At 42.2% G+C, this 23,626-nt stretch overlaps 1 protein-coding gene across 1 annotated transcript in view; it reads right to left on the bottom strand.

Moving 5' to 3' along the window:
• Window positions 1-506: 506 nt before the first annotated feature.
• The window catches only part of ANKRD33B (ankyrin repeat domain 33B), a 261,955-nt gene continuing 238,835 nt past the window's right edge, over window positions 507-23,626 (bottom strand). The window contains exon 4 of the mRNA XM_069613755.1: window positions 507-21,652. Coding sequence (XP_069469856.1) covers window positions 20,787-21,652 — 866 coding nt within the window. The 3' untranslated portion in view covers window positions 507-20,786. The remainder of the gene's footprint in view (window positions 21,653-23,626) is intronic.

Raw genomic sequence — 23,626 nt, 5'->3', positions numbered from 1 at the left:
AGGGAGAAGGGACTATACGTAGTCCCTCTCCCTTTCCATGGCAGCCAGTCACAGGAAGAACTCCGGGCCGTGCGGAGCTCCGAGCCTTCTGGGGCAGTTAATGCCCGGGCGAGGGCCAATGAGCGTGCTTCTTTCAAGCTCATAGGCCCTCGTCGGGTACTAATTATTCTATTTTACAACTGAGATTGTAATTCATTGGTATCAGAAAGGTGGTTTTTCCCTTTGACTGAAAATTTTTATTCTAGTGCTGTTTGTGGAATTCTATATTGTTTTACATATACTAGAGGTTCACTTGGGTCTATAAGGTTAGTGGTTGCATGCAAATTAGTGAATACACATTTCTATTAAATAGAGGGAAATACATCTTGAATTCTGAAAGCACATATTGAAGCTCTTGTTTCTCTCCATCAATATTGCAAGCATCAGCCAACTGAATTTGATACATTTGGTTTTCAATTATTTCTTGAAATTCAGAAAATGGGTCCAATGAAGCTTTTTTAGCAGCGTGTTCCATTTTATTAAGTAATGAAAGTTCTGATGACGTAGAAATATTTTTTACAACTGATATCACTTTTCATTTGAAATAGTAAAGTTTAATTTTATAGTTTACAAACATCATTTAACTTTCATGCGGATAACAAAAGCATGCAGTACATAGACCTTCAGGCATGGTACACAAGATGCTATGTGTTCACCAGTCCTCTTCCTGGAGTAGAAACAAAGTTGTGGATTTTTTTCCCAGCTCCTGTTCTTTGCCGTTTGCAACCCTCTTAACTTAGCAAATGTATTTCTTGTAGGAATTAGATGTCAGGGCTACTTTTCTTCAACAATAAAACATATTTATTTCATTTGGCTATGTTGTTTAGACCAATTGATAATTAAGAACACTTCCATCCTCTAATTCCTTAAACTTCAGCTTGTATTACATAATTTGTATTCCAAGTAGGTCCCTACCCAGTACTACCCAGTTTCAGGTGTCAGGTTTGTATCCTCGGCCTGAGAACGCTGAAAAAAGAGGAAGTATGAAGGTTTAAAGTATTTAAAGAGATAAAAAGTAGAGGTAGTAGTAATGGTAATGATGGTTTTACGAAGCTCCCTGCCTGTGAAAAAGGGACTGTCACATTCAGGCACTGCATGTCCTCCTTGAGCCTTTTTAGGAACCCCGCAATCCCCAGGGTCCAGAAGAGCAAAAAGAAGAAAGCCGATCAGTTTGGATGCAGCCTGAAACTCCCTCCAGCCAGACCAAGACTGGTGCCAAGGAAGATACTCCTTTCCCTCCTACAAAAAGGAGTTGCTACATTGTAAAGACCCAGCCAATGGGTTTACTAGACTTTCTTCTTAACCAACACAGATGGAGTAATTGTTGACATTAGTATGCAGAACCGTGTGGTTCGTGGGATCCATGTCAATACAGTGTTACATTTCACTAATACTTCAAAGGGGGAAAGACAAACGTGCATCACACATGCAAAGTTAAAAGTAAACTAACAGTGCAAAGTTAAAAGTAAACTAGCAGTGCAGAAGAAACAATGTATCATATTGTATATTACAGGAACAATTTAAACCAAACAAACTTTTCCACAGCTTAATACAGAGTTTCTTGAACAATAATTCACACACTGGTGACATACAGGGACTTGCTTCCATGCTGGCAGCTTTAAGGGGAAGGGGAGGAGAGCATTGATATATCTGATACTAATAAGGATTTCAAAATGGTGGCTGAACATGATATAATCTTAGGCCAGCCGCCTAAAGACTAAATGACCCAGAGGACATGGCCCAATCAGAGAGCAGATCATCCCACACAGCACAAGTGCATCTAATGCACCCATGCACCACCAAGGCAGAGGAGAGGTCACCCTTCAAAAGGCAGCCAGCTCAGGCAGTGATGGTCAAGGCCTGTGTGAGTTGGCAAGAGGACAACTGCAGACCCTGGATAACCTTGATTGAAAGCCTTGTAGAAAGGAAAATGCTACTTTGGACATTTGTTGTGGGAAGCACGATGAGTGTCAAGATCCAGGAGGAGATGTTTGTTGTGCACAGGAGGAGGGAAAAGACTTAGAGAAAATTCGGTATTACAGTGAGAAGGGATGCCAACAGATGAGGGAGTATTGCCGGCAGGCAAAAGGAGAGGGATATCACAAGAGTGACGAAAGAACTGAAGAACGAGGATGGGGAATAGAGGTACGCCCTATAAGACAGTGAGGGAACGAAGGACCCCCTATTTAGGTGGTGAGGGCAAGTATGTTCCAGAGGGACATGTTGGTCCTAGGGTGAGTAAAAAAGTGTAGCCAGGGCAGAAAATGGGGAACAATAGGAGCAGGGGATGAAAGGTGTGAACAGGGCCAACTTTTCCCACCAAATCCCTCTGTGGAACCCCAGAATCACTTGGAAGTGATGGCTTGAGGGTTAGCCTGGCAGGAGAGCATTGTTAACCTTCTAGGATAGTGCCCAAAAGTAGCCCCCTAGAAGATGGTGAGAAGGAGAACCCCAAAACAACTGGCAGCACAACAGCCATGGATCAGCAGTTGAAGAAAATATCTGCCCCAAGTGAAAGGTCAAAGAAGCAGATGACCCAATGATCTGAAACTGGGAGGACTGATGATATCCTCTCTGAGGAGGGAACCATTTGATTTACGTTTTATCTTTTGTCTTGGATTAACATTTTTAACACTTTACTTTACACCTGTCACTTGGCCTGGATTTTATGGTTTGTCTCTGCAGCTTGTTGATACTAAACATCTCTTTTACAGACCCCTTTTGGACCAAGAGAGGAGGATCCTATTCTGTTCAGACAATTTTAGAGAGAGAGTGCCATGTTCCTTCACACTACAACCAGACACTTGAGAGGCATGTACATCCTGACAAGTTACTGAGCTTTTCCACAATCCTAACACATTCTCTTTCAGTGTGCGCCCAAAGTGTAATACAATTCTTAAACTATGGATTAGCTTGTGTCTCTGAGTCTCAGTTCTAGGAGCACAGTGACAAGTTGCCTTTCTACTGGCCTTTTACACATTCTAGGTTGTATCTATTTCTAAAACTATACTCAGTTTCTAGTGTCTATACTGTGCTACAAAGCTATCTATATGGGTATGAGTTTTTAAAAAAGCATGGCAGACCCCGTTTTAAGGTCTATATGTAAATATGCATTTAGAACCCTCCTGATTCTAGGATAAAAGCGTAGATTCACAAGGGTTCCTTACTCCTCTATAAGCTCCCCCATCACTACCTTAAGATGTATCAGTGAGCACACTATGATACCTTCAATTTCCCTCTTCTGAACCCTCCGGTAATAAATGTCCCAGTTTTCATTAGTCACTTAGCAATGTTCTCCCCTATTCTTCATTGGCCTGTGGTTACTGTTGGAGCCACAGTTCCATTGTCAGTGAAAGCGCTGCTATTTCTCAAAATCAAAACTTGGTTAACAATAGAGGTAATTATGACCCTTTTCCGGTGCCCGTGAATGGCCAATTACTGAGGCATTACAGCCCCGGCAGACCCGGTTATTGACCATTCTCGGGCGCCGAAAAATATTAGTCCCCATTCCCATTTGAATCCCATAGGACTCAATGGGAATGGGGAGGACGGATGCACCGGCACCATTCATGAAAGGTGATGGTGCATCCGTCGAGGTCTGCGAGAGGGTGCCTTTCCTTCCGCCAGGTCAGATCTGCCGGGCTGAAAGTCTCCTGCTCGCAGAACTCGTAGTTTGCCGGTCCGGAAACAACGGTACTGGCAAGCTTACTGGTGCCGTTGTTACCGGACCGGCAAACTTATAATGAGGCCCAATGCCTCTTAATACTGTCTTGCAATGGTTCTATGTTAAAATGTCCCCATGTAAAAATTCACCAGGCAGGTGATTGTTTTCCCTGAACCCCTGAAAGCCTTCTGCCACATAATTTTGGACGGGTATTCATTACTATTCTATTTCCAGTCTTAGAATATTTGGGGAAAGTGCTTGATTTTCATGGGAATACAAATTAGGGGAAATGCCACCCCCTTGTAACCTTTTCCCAGGTGACTTTATTACTGGATACCCCTACAACAACTCCACAGATACCCCTCCTGTCCTCACTCATTCCCCATATTGCTAGTTATTCCATCTTACCTGTGCACTTTCAAAAGCGTATGTGAGTCAGGCATGTACAATGCACTGAAAAAAACACAAGATATGACGCTCTCAAATTGACCTGGACAACCGAAATGTGGCAGTCAGCAAATTTTTACAAATGCAACATCCATGTAAATCAAGGACTAAGTTGGCTGCGGTTGACCAAAGGAGCCATTGAATTACTATGTAACATTTTAGAAAAGCTCAATGAAGAAGGAGGTGACGTAGTGAACTATGTGCCTTTAGTATCACAGTTTAAAACCAGACAAAGTGGCCTTAGAGTGGAAGGCCAAGTGGCTAAACATTGTTTTAGCAAGCAAATAGCTGCAGAGAAAAATAAAACTGCAAAAAGACATTAATTGGATCAAATCAACCAAAGTCCAGAATACAGGTCTGGCTATCAAAAAACGGCACCAGAAATACCGAAACTGGTTAATCGCATTTCATATTCTACGCGACCAAGAGCAAGGGGAGCAAATGTTGAAATCAATTTTCACAAAAGACTCCAGAGATACTGGGACCATTTTGAACGAAGTTTTTCTCTCACAACAGGCACATCTGACTAATACCATCAGTGCAGACAAGTGGGAACAACACTACTCAGAGGTCTTCAAAGCTCCCTGCCCGAGGGTCAAGCCCAATATTGGTGAAGTGAGAACGACTTGGTCAGTGGAAACGAGTCGATCTGAAATAATAGTGGCAATAAGTAATTCAGGAGCCGCTGGACCTGACGGGCTGAGCAATATCCCTCTCAAAAAGAACAAGGAAGAGTGGGCATTTTTTATCCAAATTCTGTTCAAACGGATAAATGTCTCTGCAAGCATTCCTCCATCTTGGTGATCGGCAATAGTGGTCCCTATTTACAAAAATGGAGACCGATGCAATCCTAACAATTTTCAGCCGATCCCATTACTCAAAGTGATTGGAAAGGTGTTTGCCTCCTTTTTGAAGACAAAACTAGCAAAATGGGCAGAGGAGGTAGGCTTAGTGGATCCCAGGCAAACCGGTTTCACTAAAGGCGTCTGAGTCGAACTTAACTGGCGGTAATAAACCTACTGAAACTCACAGCGATAAAGGATGAGAAAAATGTTTTCCTGCCCTTCATAGATTTATGCCTGGCATTCGACAACGTAAATCGAGACAGACTATGGGCAAAACTAGAACATCGTAATTGTCCACGAAAATTGCTACAGGCAATAAAGGCACTTCATGCAAATACTTCTATAAAAGTTTGACTGAATACAGATGGCGACCTCTCTGCTAAGATCAATACAGAGATGGGAGTAAAACAGGGCTGCCCATTGGCAGCACTGCTATTCAAACTCTACATTGCAGATTTGTAAACGGCCTTTCAGAATACCATCTCATTTCCACCAAAAGTAAATAATCAGCAAATATGATGGGCTATATACGCCAACGATGTTGTGCTAATGGACACTACTCAAATAGTTTTACAGAGGCAAATAACGGACCTGGCGATTTACTTTCATGAAAACAACCTACAAATAAATGTTGCCAAATCTAAAATCATGGCCATCGGTGCAAAGCTGGGCAAGAAAGGCTCTGAGTTCAAGTGGTACATAGAGGGAACCCGATTGGAAAAGGTACACTCAATCACATACCTAGGTATCATGTTTAACAAATCAATACGGGAATGGGCATGGAGCCAGGACCTCAAATCCAGAATGAAAAGTCTAGCCCTGCAGGGAATGAAAATACATGCGACCTACAGAAAATTCAATGCGAAACCTATACTTATGTTTTATCGTCAAAAGGTGATAGCGACGATAACATTTGGCAGTGAAGCCAGATTCAACATCGAGCATGATACTTGGGAAACCCTGGAAGGTCAATTCTGGCTGAAGGTTTTGCATCTCCCACAGAGTGTACATATCACATTAATAAGATATGAACTTGGCCTTCAATCCTTATTCTCGATCGTGCACTGGAAACCGATTATGATGTGGAGAAAAATGACGCAGCCCTACCGTACCTACTTTTGGCTCCACAAAAGGACAAATCTGATAGAGGGTTACTCCAAATCTGGTCTAGTAAAATTCAAGTCCAACTAGCTGCAGCAAATGTTGACACGGAATGTCTCCAAAAAACCCATGTGCAGCTAAGAAAAAAATAGTAGCCAGTGACTGAATAGCCACGCAAAATAAAAGGCAGGAATTCGTGAGAGCTCTAAACTTAGAAGGAGAATTGAGGGCTCTCAACGCTCTCCCGAGTTACTTGGTAAAATATCCATCTAGATACCATAGAGACCAATTCTTGAGACTAAGATTAAATCTGTATGGAACAAATGAACTGTTGGTTCTAAAACATCTATCGGAAACAGATGATGCTAAATGCCGCTATTGTAAAAAAGAGGTGGAGTCGCTTAAACACATGGGTGCAGAATGTGAGGCTTTAACGACGCAGAGAACCTACTTCCTCTGAAAATTTGCTCCACTAAATGGTAATATGGACGAATGGTGGCGGCGAGTGCTAATTAGGAGAAATTGTATGCTAACATGCGACTTAAGTGATTACCTTGACTGCATAATTGTACAATGATATACAGGATTTTGGAGGTGGTGGTTTAAGGACAATGAACTTAAAATAAGTTCACAAATGGTGAGTAGTGCCTTTTGACGATGAAATCTTGTTGTGTGATGGTGTGTGTTTTTTCGTTTGTTTGCTTTGCTTTGGGATGATGAAGACAAATGAAAAAATGCTCCTCTAATGGAGAAATGAAATGTAAAATGAAGTTTGTAATAAACTAACATATTTTTGCAATAAAAAAAAACACAAAATACTGTGATGTATTTGGAGTGGAGATGTCATCACCCATGTAGCCAGGGAAAGGATGACACTACCTGATTCCGATCCTGGGGCTGGCTATCTGAGGGAGGACCACATCGGGGGAGATGACCCTCATGGGGGTAGAACGGCATCGCCAGATGAGACATGGTATCCCCCTCTAACCGTTGACACTGATTGCACCCCCACATGCTATAACCAAAATTCTTCCTCTCCTTTTAGAACTCCTAATATGTTTCATTCTGGAATTAGTGAACCCTATATAGTGAACGGGAGGAAAAGGCACCCGTCCATCCCAGAAAAGCCTAAACTAATAAGATTTGAAACTACGAAAATATAATCATGTGAGCTCCTCTCCTCTAAGTATACTAGTCATAGTATGACAGAACTATGACTAGTTCTGTTAAGAAGACTCAACTTTAACAGTTAACTATCATTTTTTTTACTGGCAAAACTGGGCCGAGGAACAGAGACAGGAGTTGGGACCACATGAATACTGAGACGATTGGCTCTCACAATGCCTAAGGATTACAGTCAGAGAATGGGAGAACAGACTTAAACCTAACTGCCAACCATGGGTGTTGGCCTGCCACCTAAGTCCTAGACCGGCGAAAATGCACACATGCATCTCCTAATCTAAAACTCTTACCACGTTGACTACGGTCACTGAGGGTGTTCCAACCACAAAATGCAATGTGGCCATGAAAATGGGGAAAGAGCGATATATAAATAACCAAATACAATGCAATGCTATACAATGAGAGATATATACAAATACAAACAGTTTTAAGAAAGGGTTGGTGACCTAATACTTAGAAGGAGAGACTGATACAAATGCAAACAGTGTGAAGAAAGGGTCAGTGACACAATGCTTGGAAAAGGATATTGATATGAATATGACTAGAGTTAAGAAGGGGTCGGTGAACCAATATTTAAAAAGAGGAGTTTGTACCAATGAGAATTTTGCTGAGAAATGGTTTGTGACCCAATAATGGAAAAGAATTATTTCTTGGATGAAGGGAAGGGTGAGTAGAGCACAGTAAAGCCCTGGCAGGATAGTGAACCAGGCAAACAGTGAGCCTGGTACTCACACCCATGAAAGGATATAAATCCCTGGCAGGAGAATAAATCCAGCACTGTGCGAGTCTGGGATCCGCACCCAAGAAACAGAATTGTGATATCCTGGCAGAAAAGCAAACCAGGCACTGTGCGAGTCTGGGACCCGCACCTAAGAAACAGAACTGTAATATCCTGGCAGGTGAGTAAACCAGGAGTGAAAAGAGAAGTAAACCTGAAACCGTGGAACAGTGAGAACAAATACAAAAGGGAAGACCCATATCCCTTTTAAGGATCAGTGATAAAGTTGCAATAACCTGGCAGGAGACTACAATAGGGTAAACAAGAGGAACAGTCAAAGGAAAAGGGAAGAACCATACCCTTTCAAGGTTAATTGAGATACAGAGTGGGATAAACTGAATATTTAGATAAACTATGTATTTTAAAGAGACTCAAGGGAAGAGATTTCCTCTGTGAACTGTTGTAAAGTGACATTCAAACTACCAAAATAAATCTAGGGGAAGGTAAGACCCCTTCCCTGGTGGAACTTTATTCCTTTGTTTCACCACCATAGAACTCTGAATGAAATCTACATGTGCATAGCTTGAATAAATTCCCTTGAACACATTGTTTTAAGTTTTGCGTGTAAGGGTCAGTTTAGGGTTTTGGACACAGGACGGAGGACGCTCTTTTGTTTAACATCCTGACACAGATGGTCCTTAGTTGCACTGAGGTAGGGAAACCCCTTTTAGGATTAGGGATAACTAGGGTTTCTCCCAACCCCCTTATTATGTTGTGATAAATAAAAGTTTATAATCAACACTTAACATGCCGGTGGAGAAACTATGAACCCATCAACAATTGAAGCTATAGAACAGGGGTCATCTTCCATCTGTTAACCTCATAGGCCATTCTCCCCGTAAGGAAGACCCTTGAGGGGATCACTTATCATCTTTTTTTGTCCCTGATATTATCTCGTGCAGGAGAGAGAAAAGGTAAGAGTCTCTTTAGATTTACAGTTAAGTTTTTCCACCATCTTTGCTCTCTAGGGTATATCCTGGAGAGAAAGAGAGTTAAAGAGGTTCCCCCTCCTTTCCTGTGGAGGTGAATTAAAACTTATCCTGTTGAATTTCTCTTTGACTCCAGTCAAATTCCAAAAGGGCGAGTTGGTGGGAAGCTTGGTGTATGAGAACCTCTGGGGACCTCCCTCCAAGGAGTACCATAGAGAAGCAAAAGAAGGAAATCACCCTAAGAATCAATCTAGGGAGAGTAGGACACCCAAACATGTTTCCAATCATTCAGAAGACGAAGCTAAGTTTAACCCTAACTGGTATCGTGATCAGACTAAAGATGAGACCTCATGGAAAAATAACAACCTTCCTGGTTTCCTAAAACCTTGGAAAAACTCTGTCCTCTTTAGAATAGAAAACCATCAGTTAGGAACCTCAACATCTTCCTACAACGGTGACATCGATATGGGATTTGGGGGAAATGAGAATACCAATCCATGCCTTGAGAAAGTTAAATTCCCTGAATCGATAGAACAAACCCAAACCATTCTCCCAACACTATTTTTCATATCTACCAGGGAAAGTTTCAACCACCCTATTCCCTTAGAATCATGTTCCTCCAATGGGGAACCTATACACAATCCCGGGTTTGAAGTAGGGCAGGGATAAAAGGTTTTACCTTAGACTGCCCCATATACACAAATATTGCTCCCCATATTGCAGGGAAAAGATCCCAAATTGTCCCTTGCCTCCAATAGACAGGACTCCCTTGATGTCCCTTCTGCTGGAACTTTGTATCAAACCAACCTCCTGTTAAGACAAGAGGAGAAGGGAAACCCACATGTACTATTATAACCCCCTTATAACTCCCAAAAATTGGAGAACCCTAAAGAACCCAGCAAGTAAGACAGGTGCAGAGGCTATCATAGTAGGTTGATAGAATGAAGAAATACCATCCTCCAGACACGCATTGTTTTAAGTTTAGCGTGGAAGGGTTAGTTTAGGGTTTTGGGCACAGGACAGAGGACGCTCTTTAGCTTAACATCCTGACACAGATGTTACTTAATTTCGTTGAGGCAGGGAAACCAATTTTAGGATTAGGGATAGATAGGGTTTCTCCCAACCCCCTTATTATTTTGTGATAATCAACACTAAACATGCCACTGTGTCCAAGTCTTACTCTTGATCCCTTACAATACCCTTGTTTCCAACACAATGTCCTCTTGAGCCTGGCTCTGCTTCCTCCATTGACAAATAAAGATCACAATTAACTCAGGACCTCTTATGTCAATGTTCCAGTTGTGCCTTCTATGTGCCTTCTATAGTTCTCCCAGGCAATCTCCCCTACCCAAACCTAAGCAAGAAATGCATATGAACTCTGGAAAGCAAAGTGGAGACCTGATTAAGAAGTGCTGGAGTAAGATAGTTATTTATATTTTTATATGTTAATAGTTCTGTCTACAGTTATCACTAACATGTGCAAGGTACTAAGGGAGGGAAAATGTAAAGACTAGACCAGGAAAACACTTTGTTGAAGTGAGGACGGGCAAGCCACCTACTTAAATCTCATTGTCATTAGCCTGGCAGTGATTTCTTTTTGGATTAGCCTCCATTGTCACATACATGTATTTCTTTCGTGATCTGCCAATCTTCACACATTTTTGCTAAATAATTTTCAGTGCCGTGGAGACACAAGCGTTGTCTTTATGTTTTGATCCAGAACCAAACATCAAGCTACAATGAACGGTACATCCCCTTTTGGCGCGGCCGTTTCGCAGCGGGCCGGTTCGGCGCGGCCAGTTGACCGCAGCGGCCAGTTTGCCGCACCCATTTTGGCACAGGAGCCTTTCTGGCGCCGCCGATTTGGCGCGAGGGACGTTTGGACGTGGCTGACATTGCAGCCACATCTAAACTCTCTCACGCCAAATTTAAAAGCATAATTATTTTCAAACGCAGCATGTTGACAGGAACTGTGCCTGGCAACGTGTTGCATTTGAAAATAATTTGGGGTCAAGTGACTGGCGTGAAGTGTAGTATTTTTTATTGTGAAATGCCCAAATGCTTTATTGTTATTTTCTTTTATTAGACTGTTCAATTATGCGAGTTAAATATGCAACTTTTGCTGCTCCAGGCACAAGGCCAGTTTGGTCTTGTGGTTAAGTTCCAAGCCTCACAATCTTGCAGGCCATGGTTCGTGGCTGGGCTAAAGCTTTTAATCGTCCTGCTCCGAAAGGCTTCCCTTCTCGCTTCTTCTTTCCCATAGTTGTGGAAAAGGGAGACTTGATGCCACTCCCATTTGAATGTTCCTTTCATTATTGCTTATTGTGGGACTAGGATTTCTTCATCAAATGTCACGAAGAAGATCACTGTCTTCAGCTGGTCCAATAGCACAGCGAGTAGAGGGCTTGCTTTGACATCTATGCAGAGCCTTCTGACACAGGTTCGAATTCCTGGTAGGGCTAAACTCAGCCTTTCATCCTTGTGAGATCGATAAATGAGCACTGCACACCGGTAATAATAAGCAGCATTCAGATAGCTGAGGGTTCATAGTGCTATATAAATGCTAAATTATTATTATTATCTGTCCCCACAGAGCATTTCTGCTTCCCTTTATAGGCTGTGGCAATTTTGGGCTTCCTTTGTAAGATATTCTAAAGGTGATCAAAGAGTGGATGTTCTGTAAATCTGCAAAGCACTCCTGTGGATTTATATGTCTCCGCCACACATGTAGGTCGCCCTTCAATGCTAAGAGTTCAGACCTTTAATTCTTTCTCTGCTATTCACTAGGAGGCAGTGGTCTATAAGTATTTCAGCCTCCCCCTCAGCTCCCTGTAAGTACTGTAATTGTTTTTCAGGTCATTCTTATAGTTAACCCATCTTTTGTGTCCACCCTCATTTTAACACTCTTCTTTTCTAAACTCATTTTAACATCCTTTATTATCTTCTGGTTCACCTCCAGCATTTCATGTTGTGTCTCTGGCAAGGCCTCAATCTCAGTGGAAGTATGAGATTTGTCCCTGCTGTTAATCCTAGACTTTCTATTTTTCTTTGAAGCTTGGGACTTACTGACAGTTGCTTTCCTTTGGAAGCTGTGCGTGATTCCTTCATATGTACTGAGTGAGGATGGTTGGCATCTGTGCCAAGCCCTCCAGATGTTATGGAAGGCCCCACAGAAAGTCACTTATTTATTCAAGGACTGGCTCCTCCCTAAAACCCAGTCCCCTCCAACCTGACACTGGGTGATCGTCTCCCTCTTATTTCCTCCACTTCTTTTCTGCAGATCCCTTGCTACCAAATTGGCTGCCCTACCTTCCCCGTTGTTAGTTCTCCACTCCCTTGTATCTCTGCTTCCCTCACCATGTCCTTCCTCCTATGATTTGTAAAGCTCTCTATTGCTTCCTGAAGCTAGGTCTATGCACAATAAATAGCCTAACAATAATCTCTTATGCTGCCCTTTTCCTCATAATAAGCTTCTAGTTTCTGCTATCAGAGAGTCTGCAATTTACCCTAGTTCAGGTCCAAGACATAGAGGGGTGAGGGGTGCCGTCAAAAAAAGAATAAAAAAAAAGTAAATAAACGTACCAACCCTATTTATTCTGAATGATAATAATTCAGTTCATAGCATAGAGCCATGAAACTGAGAGTCAATCAAAATTAAGCCTCAGGGCCACTGGAACTACCAGAGAATACTATCTGTTTTTTGGCAGTTACCCCATCAGCTCAGTTCACACCAAGTCCTTGGACAATTTGAAAAAATCTGACGTGACTAAAAACATTTTTACTCAGTCAGTAAACCACATGAATTCTTGCTCCAGCATTTTGCCAGCAAAGATTGTATTTTCTTTTTCACACAACTAAGCAACCAGAGTAAATTCTCCCTGAGAATGTATACCCTAATATTACACTTCAAAAAGTGCAGAGTAACCTGCATACATCAAGATGTTTCTCATTGAAACGGCTACTGCCACCGCGACCGTTTGCCATATTCTTTATTTCCTCCAGGCAAACAGCCAAATGCTACTCACCAGATATACTTTACAGATCCCAAAGTGCTAGACATTTTAGTGATATATTGTCCTCCCAGTTTGCCTCAAGTGACAATGGGTAACAACCAGTGGTCGAAGCGGTAGTGAGCGCTACACTGATACTTTTTTAAATTAAGTTTTACTGTTCCAATACTTTTATGTTAAAAAGGAACCGTTACAGAATTGTTTCGTTTTAAAATAAAAGTGTAGGAACAAATTGAAACTTGACCTTCAGTGCCCTGCACTGAACGTTCCCTTAACAGCAGGCACGTTTGTTTGGGGGGGGGGGGGTTGGATTGCACGTGGTAGGGGCATGTTGATGGGGTTTGTGGGCAGTGGGAATAGCCCAGCAGGGAACATAGTTCCACTACTTGTTTTCCTACACTTCGACAACTGGTAACAACATTCATGTTTTTGCAGCCTTCTTACTTAAATATCCAGGCCTGCTAATCCTAGGTGACCTGAATGTTTGGTTTGATTTTGGTTTCAATCTACCAGCCAATTTTATGAGGAATCATCTATCAGATTCGGATCGAGCCCCCTGGTAACAGTCCCTTTTTATATACAAGATGATTATCTAGACAAAAACATTTTTCGCTGCTCTGTTAAAATCTATCCACCCTGTCCAGTAGGATGGTCAAAGTACTTTATGATAAACTTTGAGATTCTATCTGTTCTCTCTCTTTTGATACAATCATGTCCTCTATAGCAAGGAAGGCACTCTTGGAAATCTGTTACCCCTAGTGTTATGGACGCAGAAAGCGCAGTCTTTAGCAGGAGAGGTTGTCCATATGAGGAGGGGCCGTAAATAGCCCCACCTGCCTCTTCGCTGAAAAGGTGTCCCTGGCAGCGAAAGCAGCTGTGAAAGTGCGGAAAGTACAGTCTTTAGCAGGAGAGCCTTCCAATAGGAGGAGGGGCCCCATTAGCTGCACCTGCCTCTTCCTTGAAAAGGTGTTCATTGTGGCAAAAGTGTGGAAAGAATAGTCTTCAGCAGAAGAGGCTGTCCATAGGTGGAGGAGCCCTGATTACCCGCACCTGTTTGTTACCTGAAAAGATGTTCCTGGCAGTGAAATCGTGGAAAGAGCACTCTTTAGCAGTCTAGGGCGGACGGACTGTCATGCTGTCTAACGCTTGGGATATTTCAGGAGAGATGGCCTTCTAGTGGAGGCATCTTTCCTTGTTTTTCCCTCACACTTGTCTACCACCCACTGGAGGAGACTTTGTTGATGTTAAGCTCACTGGTGTTGCTGAGGAAGATTTGGCTGTATCAAGCGTGAGGTCATTGCAAACTGCAACTGTAAGGGCAGCTGCGGGCCCTGTGTGTGCTGCTGTAGTTTAGAGCTCGTTTGTAGCCTGGAGCCTTGTACCATTGACCTGTGCTGTGCTGTGCGTGGATATTTCGCATGTAATTCCGCTTGTTATTCTGCTACACTGTCAGTGTTTAATGACGGGGGACGGACTATGGCGGCCCCTTAAGCCAGTCAAGTGTTCCTCTAGCAAGCAAGGACCAGGGAAGCTTAAGAACGTTCAAAGTGATTTTTCCTTTTCTCTTTTCTTTTAACTTGATTTATTACACTTGCAGGGAACTGCGAGTAGGACTGGTGTAGCCAATAATGTACAGTCCTCTCTCTCCCTTTGCTACAATTAGCTTTTAACATTTTTTAGTATTGACTGGAATTTTGGGAATTGTATGACTGCAGAGTGATATTGGATAACGCATACAGATTCATAAGGATTGTACTTTTGTGCAATTTTTTGTATTTTTATTTTGCATATTACATTTTAGTATTTCCTGTTGGTTATGGAGTTATACTGTAAACCTGTACTAGGTTTGATTTAATAAAAAAAAGCCTTTTTTGATTGTGATCTTATAGCTAGCCCAAGGCTTGAACACCAGCAAGGAGGGTGCAACTATAAGTTTCCTATTGAAATGCATCCTGTGGCAAACGAATAGTGTTCTCTGTCATCGCAACAATCTGTTACGTCTTGTAATAATAACCCCAATGGGCAACCTGTAACCCACCTGTATCCCCGACTCCTATAATTAATGACGTAATCTTCATCTCAAAACACTGAGAGAATGGGGATGACTCTCCGAGTGATTCTAGAGATGGAGTTTCGGAGGGCCAGTTATTTGGTCAGTGTAAGACAACTAACAAACCCCCTTGCTAGAGGACGCTGTAGGAGGTGGTAGACATCTCTGCCTGTATAGTCAATGGGTAGCACCGACTATTAATTCCCACTCAAGAAAAATACATTTGCTAAATGATCGTAAATGGCAAAACTAACAAACCATATTAAGGTTAATAGACAGTCTGCTAGCACTATACAACCGATGGCTGATAACTCAGTTTATATGATAAATGTACCAAGGCTAAAACAGGTTAGCGAGGAAGACAAGGAGGGCCTTTTTAAATAAATATATACATTGGATAATGCACAGGAATCAGTGCCTTTGGTTGGTTAGAGTGGATATTGTTTATGTTTGCCGTATACATTCTGATAACCCTAGAGATTTAGATCATATTAAGATTACTTTGGCTAATGGGTATCTCAAATCTGGGCTACAGTTAATTGATGTTAGGACACTCCAACCACCTGATTCACAGATTTAATTTAGGGGACGACCACCATTATAAAGTGGTGACAGACAAATTCAGCAGGGCTTGAGCCGAAGCCAACCCAAGTTAACCTAACAGCTGGCATTTTGCCTTTTGGAACCTCCACTTGATATCATTCACCCCACTTTCCCAGTGGACCAGCTATTGGAAATTACTTGTATTATATTGCTTCTGAGATTATTGAGTTAACAGTGGCATCATGGAATATTGCAGGACTATCTAGATACATGGATATCGAGATTGGGTGAAATTCATCAGAAATGTTGCTATTATGGGCCTGATTCACAAAACGTTTGCCAATAGAATTGAGTCATTATAAAACGCTTCTGTGATTCATGCCCTATTAGTGTCCAAGAAACATGAGCCACTAGCCAATATATATTGGAAGGGTACTATTGTTTTATGATTCCAGCTTTTAGGTCCAGGATTAATGTGGGGCATCCTAGTGGAGGGCTATGTACATGGGCCAGCAGAGGCCTGAATTCTCAAATAAAAATTCTGGATACAGATTGCCAAGACTCGCAATGTCTCCTTATCGAGTTAAAGAATGATAAGTAAAGTCTTAATCTACAAATGTCTATAACAGACATCGTATTAAAGGTATGGATATAATTAATAGGTTGGAGGGGTTCATCAGGGAAGGGGAACATGAGTGCTGCTGTAAAACCTAAGTGATAACATTGGGAGATGTGGCCCTTTAATTTGAGCCAATAGGTGAGCTGGCTGGATTTATGGAAGAAGAGGATTCTATATGGAATATTCCACAATTGGTTGGGTTAACAAAGAAACCATTTTACAAATATTGGCCACAGATGGCAGAACTCTTTTTCAGATTGGGATTGAGGGGGTGCAACGGTCATTTAAAACCGGATGTCCTCAACCTTTTTTTAGTCGGGGTTAAAGGAGTCATATTGATTCTATTTTGGTGAATTTGGCAAACTGGAATATATTAAAATCCTTACAAATGTTTATAAGGGGAGAGAGTGACCAGAAAGTAATGTGTCTGACCATTGCTGTTGAAACCATGGCCTGTATAGCTCTGCTATTTACTCACATGCTACGCCCCTCTAATAACAGGCGAAGATTAAAATGGGAGGAGCAGGACCTGAAAGCTCATTGCCATTGGCTTATCAAAAATTCTTACCAATTCTTGAAGCAGCAATGACTTCTGACCAAGTGAGTGATAGTGCCATGTTATCTGCCACACAAATTCCAACCACTCTTGCACCCTTTCTCTCGAAATCCTCGAATGATTTGACATTGTTTACAACCCAATATGGAGGAGCCGCGTGAACTATCAAAGAGATGCATAGTCCCTTTGACCGTACTGTTCGGCAGCATGCATGTCATGTCCAATGCACCATGCAGGGCATAGGGTGTTTTGCTTCATCAGACTTGAATGGCCCATTGAACATGAAGGCTGGGCAACTGCACCTCAGAATGTAAATGGCGCTCCTGCAACTCACCTCTAATAACAGGCGAAGATTAAAATGGGAGGAGCAGGACCTAAAAGCTCATTTGCCATTGGCTTATCAAAAATTCTTACCAATTCTTGAAGCAGCAATGACTTCTGACCAAGTGAGTGATAGTGCCATGTTATCTGCCACACAAATTCCAACCACTCTTGCACCCTTTCTCTCAAAATCCTCGAATGATGTGACATTGTTTACAACCCATTATGGAGGAGCCGCTTGAACTATCAAAGAGATGCATAGTCCCTTTGACCGTACTGTTCAGCAGCATGCATGTCATGTCCAATGCACCATGCAGGGCATAGGGTGTTTTGCTTCATCAGACTTGAATGGCCCATTGAACATGAAGGCTGGGCAACTGCACCTCAGAATGTAAATGGCGCTCCTGCAACTCCCCACCCATTCAGACTGTCTGGGCGGTAACCCTGGGTAGCCCCTGCACGTATGTGCAGGAACAGGAAGCGCTATGTTCCTGTTCCTGTTCTTGTTCGTGGGAGCCGGAGCCCCATCGTCATGGGAGGTGGCGTTACGACAAGCAGCAGAATCCAGACCAGGGCTGAACTTAAGAGCAGAAATGGAATTGTATTTTGTATGCTGCTATGTGTGTATGTTATTATGTGTGTATGTATGCGTATGTGAATGATTGAGTGTATGATGTATAGGTGGTTGGGTCCATGTGTGAATGAGCGAGTCTATGGTGTATGGGTGCACTTGTGAATGAGCGAGTGAATGCTGTGTGAATGAGCAAGTGAATGCTGTGTAAATGTCTGCTTGAATGCATAAGTGACTCTCTCTTTGAATGAGCAAGTGTGTGCGCCTCCTGAGGATGCTGATTTTTGGGGCGAGAATCATTTTCTACTGGGCATCTATGATAAAGCAAGCATGATGTGGTATTACTTGGCTAGGCTGGCATTTTGGTGCAACCAGTCTAGTCATTTATTAATTTGGCCTGACCTTTTTTACAGAGCATCTATGGTAAAGCAAGAATGATAGACTTTATTACATGGCTAGACTGGCATTTTGGTGCAGCCATTCTAGACATTTCTTACTGTGGCATGCTATTTCTTTACTCGCCATCTATGATAAAGCAAACATAAGTGTTAGTATGTGGCTAAACCAGTATTTTGGTGCAGCATGTCTATCGATTTCTTACTGTGGCCTGACATTTGTTTACTGGGCATCTGTGGTAAAGCAAGCATGATAAGTGTTATTTTGCCCATTTCATTCTACCAAAACTGCACTTCTCTTTTTTTCCAACTCAATTCCTTCTGCATGGCACTGTAATCTCTCTTCCATTCTAATTGTACTTAATCTGCTGCATTTGATACTGTTCACCCCCCTACTCTTCTGTCTTCTCTACACTCCTACGTTCTTTCTCTGTTTCTTGGGGGTGGCTAAAAGTCTTATGTGGCTAAACTAGAATTGTTTGGTGCAGCTATTCTAGCCATTTCCTACTGTGACATGAACATTTTACTGGGCATCTCTGATAAAGCAAGCATGATAAGTGTTATTACCTTTCTAGACTGGCATTTTGGTGGAGCCAGTCTGCCATGTTTTACTGTGATAAAATAAAGCACAATAATTTTAAGTACTTGGCTACACTGGCATTCTATGCAACCAGTCTATATATTTCTTACTGTAGCATGACCATTTTTACTAGGCATCTATCATAAATCTAGAATGATAAGTGTGATTCCCTGGTTAGACTGGAATTTTGGTGCAGGTAGTCTAGCTGTAATATCTCACTGTGGCTGGGCATCTATGATAAAGCACACATGATGTGCTATTACATGGCCAGACTAGCATTTTGGTGCAGCCAGTCTGGCTTTAATATCCTATTTTGACATGACATTTTTACAGGGCATCTATGATAAAGCAAGCATGATATGTGGTGTTACGTGGCTAGACTGGCATTTTGGTGCATTCAGTCTAGCTATATGTGCTTACTGTGACATTATGCGCCATTACAAGCACATCAAACATGAGTGGGTTCTTACATGAGAATACTGGCATATATTGGTGCAGTCAGCATGGAAATGTATGGGCACAGCCAGTGTGAACATTTTTGTACACTGGCATATATGATGGGAAAGGGCATCATGAAAATGTGTTCAGAAATGCTCCTATGCACTGTTGTTGGCTTGCAAATATTGGATATTTTCATGAGTTACCCTACAAAACTGATTGTAAACTATTAGGATTTTAATCAAATTTTTCACAGAAAATGTTCTGCATAATGCACCATTCTAACCCATTACTCAAAGAATGTTCTCTGTTGGGTAACTCTCTGCGAATGCCCCTTTGGTTGGTTCAGGCTGCCTCCCTTCGCTCGGTCACGCTTGTGTATTTGTGAGACATTACACCCTTCCAATTAAAAAATTCGCCAGCTGCCACTCGCTCCATCACTTCTCGAAGCTAGGACTGCACTCAATAAATAACCTAATAATAAAAGACAATTCATAGGTTAAATGCCTACTTTTCAAGAGGTCGTTCACAGAGTGCAATTCCCGCAGCCATCTACTGTAAATGGAAACCTACCCAGAAAGATTGGAGTTATGGGTTGGATAGTACAATGGATTGTACCCTTACTGGCACAGTCGACTGGGCATATTTATTAACCATTGGAAGCTACTAGTTTTTAATGCATGGTCTAAGCAATACTATAAATTCATTCATGTCGTAGAAAATTGCTCGTTGATACATCTCATATCAGTGAGGAAAGTTTAAGTTTCACAGATCTATCAAACCATGGGTGCAATTGCTTTTTCTATCACAGATCCTACTAAATATATAAAAAAAAAAGAAACGTGGTTAAGAACATAGAAGCTGACTTGGAAACAAAGCACTAAAATAGAGGTCGTTTGCAGTATGTGAAAGTTACATGTGTTGCCATTTGGTTTTTATCACCATTAGATTTGTTGAATTTCAGCCTGTTAATGTCACCTGATTATATAATTAATTTAGTAAATATTGCAAGCTTTCACAATGTTGGCTACTGGAAACCGTACATGACAGGACATATGAAGGCCTGCCTTTAGGCCTCAATACATGATTAGGTGATATGACACTTAATGGAGTATTCATAAACATAGTCCTGGGACATGCTGTTTTATGCAAATCACTGTCCTTTGGCTCACTCAGTGCAACAAAACCCATCACACCTTAAAGACTGCACTGTAATTAACTGAGTTTGCTAATTGATTATGGAGCTGAACGTGATCCCCAGGCAACAAGTGTAGCTCAGAAGGGGCTTCCCACAAAGAATCATTTTTGTGGCAATTATTATTTGCAGTGAACATTGGATCCTGGCACCTCCTAGGTTTCGATAAGGGGGAACACTCTTCCTTTTATGCCTACAAGAATTATTTTGCGGAATCAGAAACAGAAAAACAATCAGTGATGAATCAGTTGCATTCTTACTGAATGTTTGCATAAACGTACACCCTGTCTTCTAAGTCCTTTTATTAGCAGGGGGCTTGAAGGTAGTCCTTTTCCCACATGAACAACAACAAATTGATGATCTGGATTTTATTCTTACAATGTGCTTCTAAGTGCTGACATAGGTGTGGAGGTCATTGAGCGGTATACAGCCTTGTTCAGAGTAACACCACCACAGCATTAATTACACCTGCATTGCACATGTGGAAAGTGGTCAAGAGTGAGCTTTGATTTAAGTAAAGAGTTTAAGTAAAAGTTCTTTTTTGGTAGCTGGATCTCCGTTTCTGTTTCTGTTTCTCAGCCTCCTCTGTTTTCTTCTTCTCTTCCTCTTCAGCTTTCTTTCTTGCCTCTTTCACCTCTTTGTACCTCCATTTGGGAATCTGCAGGTACAGGTCTCCCTTGACACTGCTCGTCCTCCTCACTCTCTCTGGATGATAAGTGGGTTGAGGAGCCCTGACAACGCGGACCTTAGGGATCACAATTCCTGGTCTCACACTGCTCCTTGAGAGTAGGTGCAGTGGAAGTAAACTGGCCCTCCTTGAAGAACCCGCACTGGTCTTCTGCGATACCTGCAGGCTGTTGGTCTGCAGACTAGATCTATGTTCCTTCTTCTTGGCTACAACTGCTATTCGAGATTCCTGAAACTGTTTTTCTTTGGTATCTGCCTCTTTGTTCCCTTGTTCGCTAGGTTCCTGTGCACTTTGTTCCCTGAGTATTTCCTGAACAGCATATCTACGCTTCCCCACACTCGGAGGTGTTTCTGGGCACACTGTCCTGCAGGCCACAGAAATAAAGGGGCTGCTCAGAGCCGTGGTCATCCTTACCATGTGGTCCATGACACCATCCTCTTCAGGATCATTAAAAAAGTTAAAAGTCAACGTTGACCTGATGCACTCCAAAATTTTCTGCATGCAGGTTTTTGTTTCATTTGATTTTGCCAGTAATTCTTTCATCTTAGGCCATTCAGGTTTATAGCGGTCAGAGAATTGTTCAGCACTTGGCCTACTCAGCAGTTTATGTACCAGGTATGATGTTTCGTATCTCCCTGTAAAGCGTGCCCATTCTAGCGGCGTCATTCCTCTGCGCGGGTCAGTAGCATGCATGTCAGCACCTTAATGGAAAAGAAACATGACAAAGTGAAAAATTAGACTTCAAATACAGAGTGGGAAAGAAGTGGACAGTCGTAGGATCACAATACAATGGAGTATATTCGAAAGGATAGCAGTCCCATTATAAGAGTTGTGTTCATGGTAAAAACAAGTGGTATTTCAAATTCCACATTATATTACGTTTGGATCCTGGGATAGTTATGGTCTGTGGTAGATAAAATAAACTGCATGAGGCAAATAAACCATATATTCCCCCCACACTGTACTCTCTGCATACCTCATTCTACATATATTCAATGCAATGCCAATCTCATAATTAGTTTGTATTCTAATAATAGACGATATTTGAAATAGCACATGTGATTATCGATATCATTACCACCAAACTTACAATGAGGCACCAAGTGTATATCTTTTAATCTCCAAACTTCTTTAATGTATGCATTGGTTCAAAGGTCTGAAGACCATGGTTCATCAGGCACTAGGCCTTTTTCAAATTAACATTTTAAATCCCCCTGAAGTTACGTAGGGTGATAACATTATCTTGACTTACAATATCTGAATAGCTGGCTCACTCACGCTACATTTCACGTAACCTAATTACTTAACACAGCAGCGCCAATTTCCTTAAAAAGAACACCTGCATTAAATCTAAAAGCCCATTGACAGAATATGAAAAAGATAATGAATTGCCCAATCCTACCTCAGCCTTGGCCACAAGTCTTTGCACCTACCATGACCCAAGTGAAAATAGCTACTACTGCTACACAGAAACTCCTTCACACCAATCCCCTTCTTGTGTCTTCAACCCAAATCTCATGTTCTTTAAATATCAGGGTATTCAAACGTTATGCCTAGAAGCATGATGAACGTTTGCTTTACCAAGGTTGCCAGAGCACCAGTTATTAAGGGTAGCAATTGGAAGCAAGCTTCCACCTGGATCCTGTACTCCTGCTGCTTGCGGTAGCCTTCTGTTTTTGCTCTGTGAATTTTCTCCAGTTAGATTCACAAAACTAGGGCGGGGGGCTCGATTTGGTCTACTGTCTCAGAATCTGTTAAAAGTATGATTCCCATTCTCAGACACCATAAAAGATGGGAATGAAACTCAAATGTTTAGTCTTACACAGAAATTGACGACCCAAGTCTGTTCCAATCCAGTGCATGATGTTGTGCAGTCAGGCTCAAAAACGATTGTTCTGTGGAGTATGAATGCATTTTAAAGCCACATCCATATTAGAACCATTCTGCTTCACTCTATCTTTGTCCTGAGTGCTTTACTAAGATGATTATACCCTTGAGGCCTCACACGTCCATGGATAGACACCCTCAGGATATCTGGGCCATGTGGCTAGAGTTGGAAAGAGAATATTTGACCCTTTATACAATATGGGCCTCATCACGACCTTGGCGGAGGACCATGGCGCTATTAGCACGATGGTCCATGCCGCTAAGGTCCCAACTCTGCCATGGTGGATGGCGGAATTACCGCCCCATTCCAAGGTGAGTGGGGCGGTAATTCCTCATTCACCAATGGCCCCTTCCCCATTCCCATTTTTGCCCCATAGGGCCTAATGGGAATGGGGAAGGCGATAATTATGCCACCGTAAATTACGGTTGCCGTAATTATCGCCAAGGTCCCTTTGCGGCATGGTTTTTAACGCCTGCAAAAAGCAAAAAAAACACGATCCCGCAAAGGGACCTCGGAATCAGGCGTTTACGGCGCCGTTAACCCCTTAACGCCTGACTCGTAATCAGGGGCGTTGCTAGGGGGGGGCTAAGGGGGCTATAGCCCCTGATCTTTTGGTTGTAGCCCCGGATAGAATCTCAGGAGCTACAGCCAAAAGACTAGCTAGCCCCCAGTCCCAACAGTTCCAACATCAGCTTAGCCCCGGGTCTTTTCCAGACCTAGCAACTCCCCTGCTCGTAATGAGGCCCTATGTGAGGAGACCTAGGATGACAAATAGATTGCATGACTT

The sequence above is a fragment of the Ambystoma mexicanum genome, chromosome 5p (genome assembly GCF_040938575.1).
Source record: "Ambystoma mexicanum isolate Mex_15411 chromosome 5p, UKY_AmexF1_1, whole genome shotgun sequence".
Lineage (NCBI taxonomy): Eukaryota > Metazoa > Chordata > Amphibia > Caudata > Ambystomatidae > Ambystoma > Ambystoma mexicanum.
This window is presented reverse-complemented; position numbering and strand designations above follow the sequence as displayed.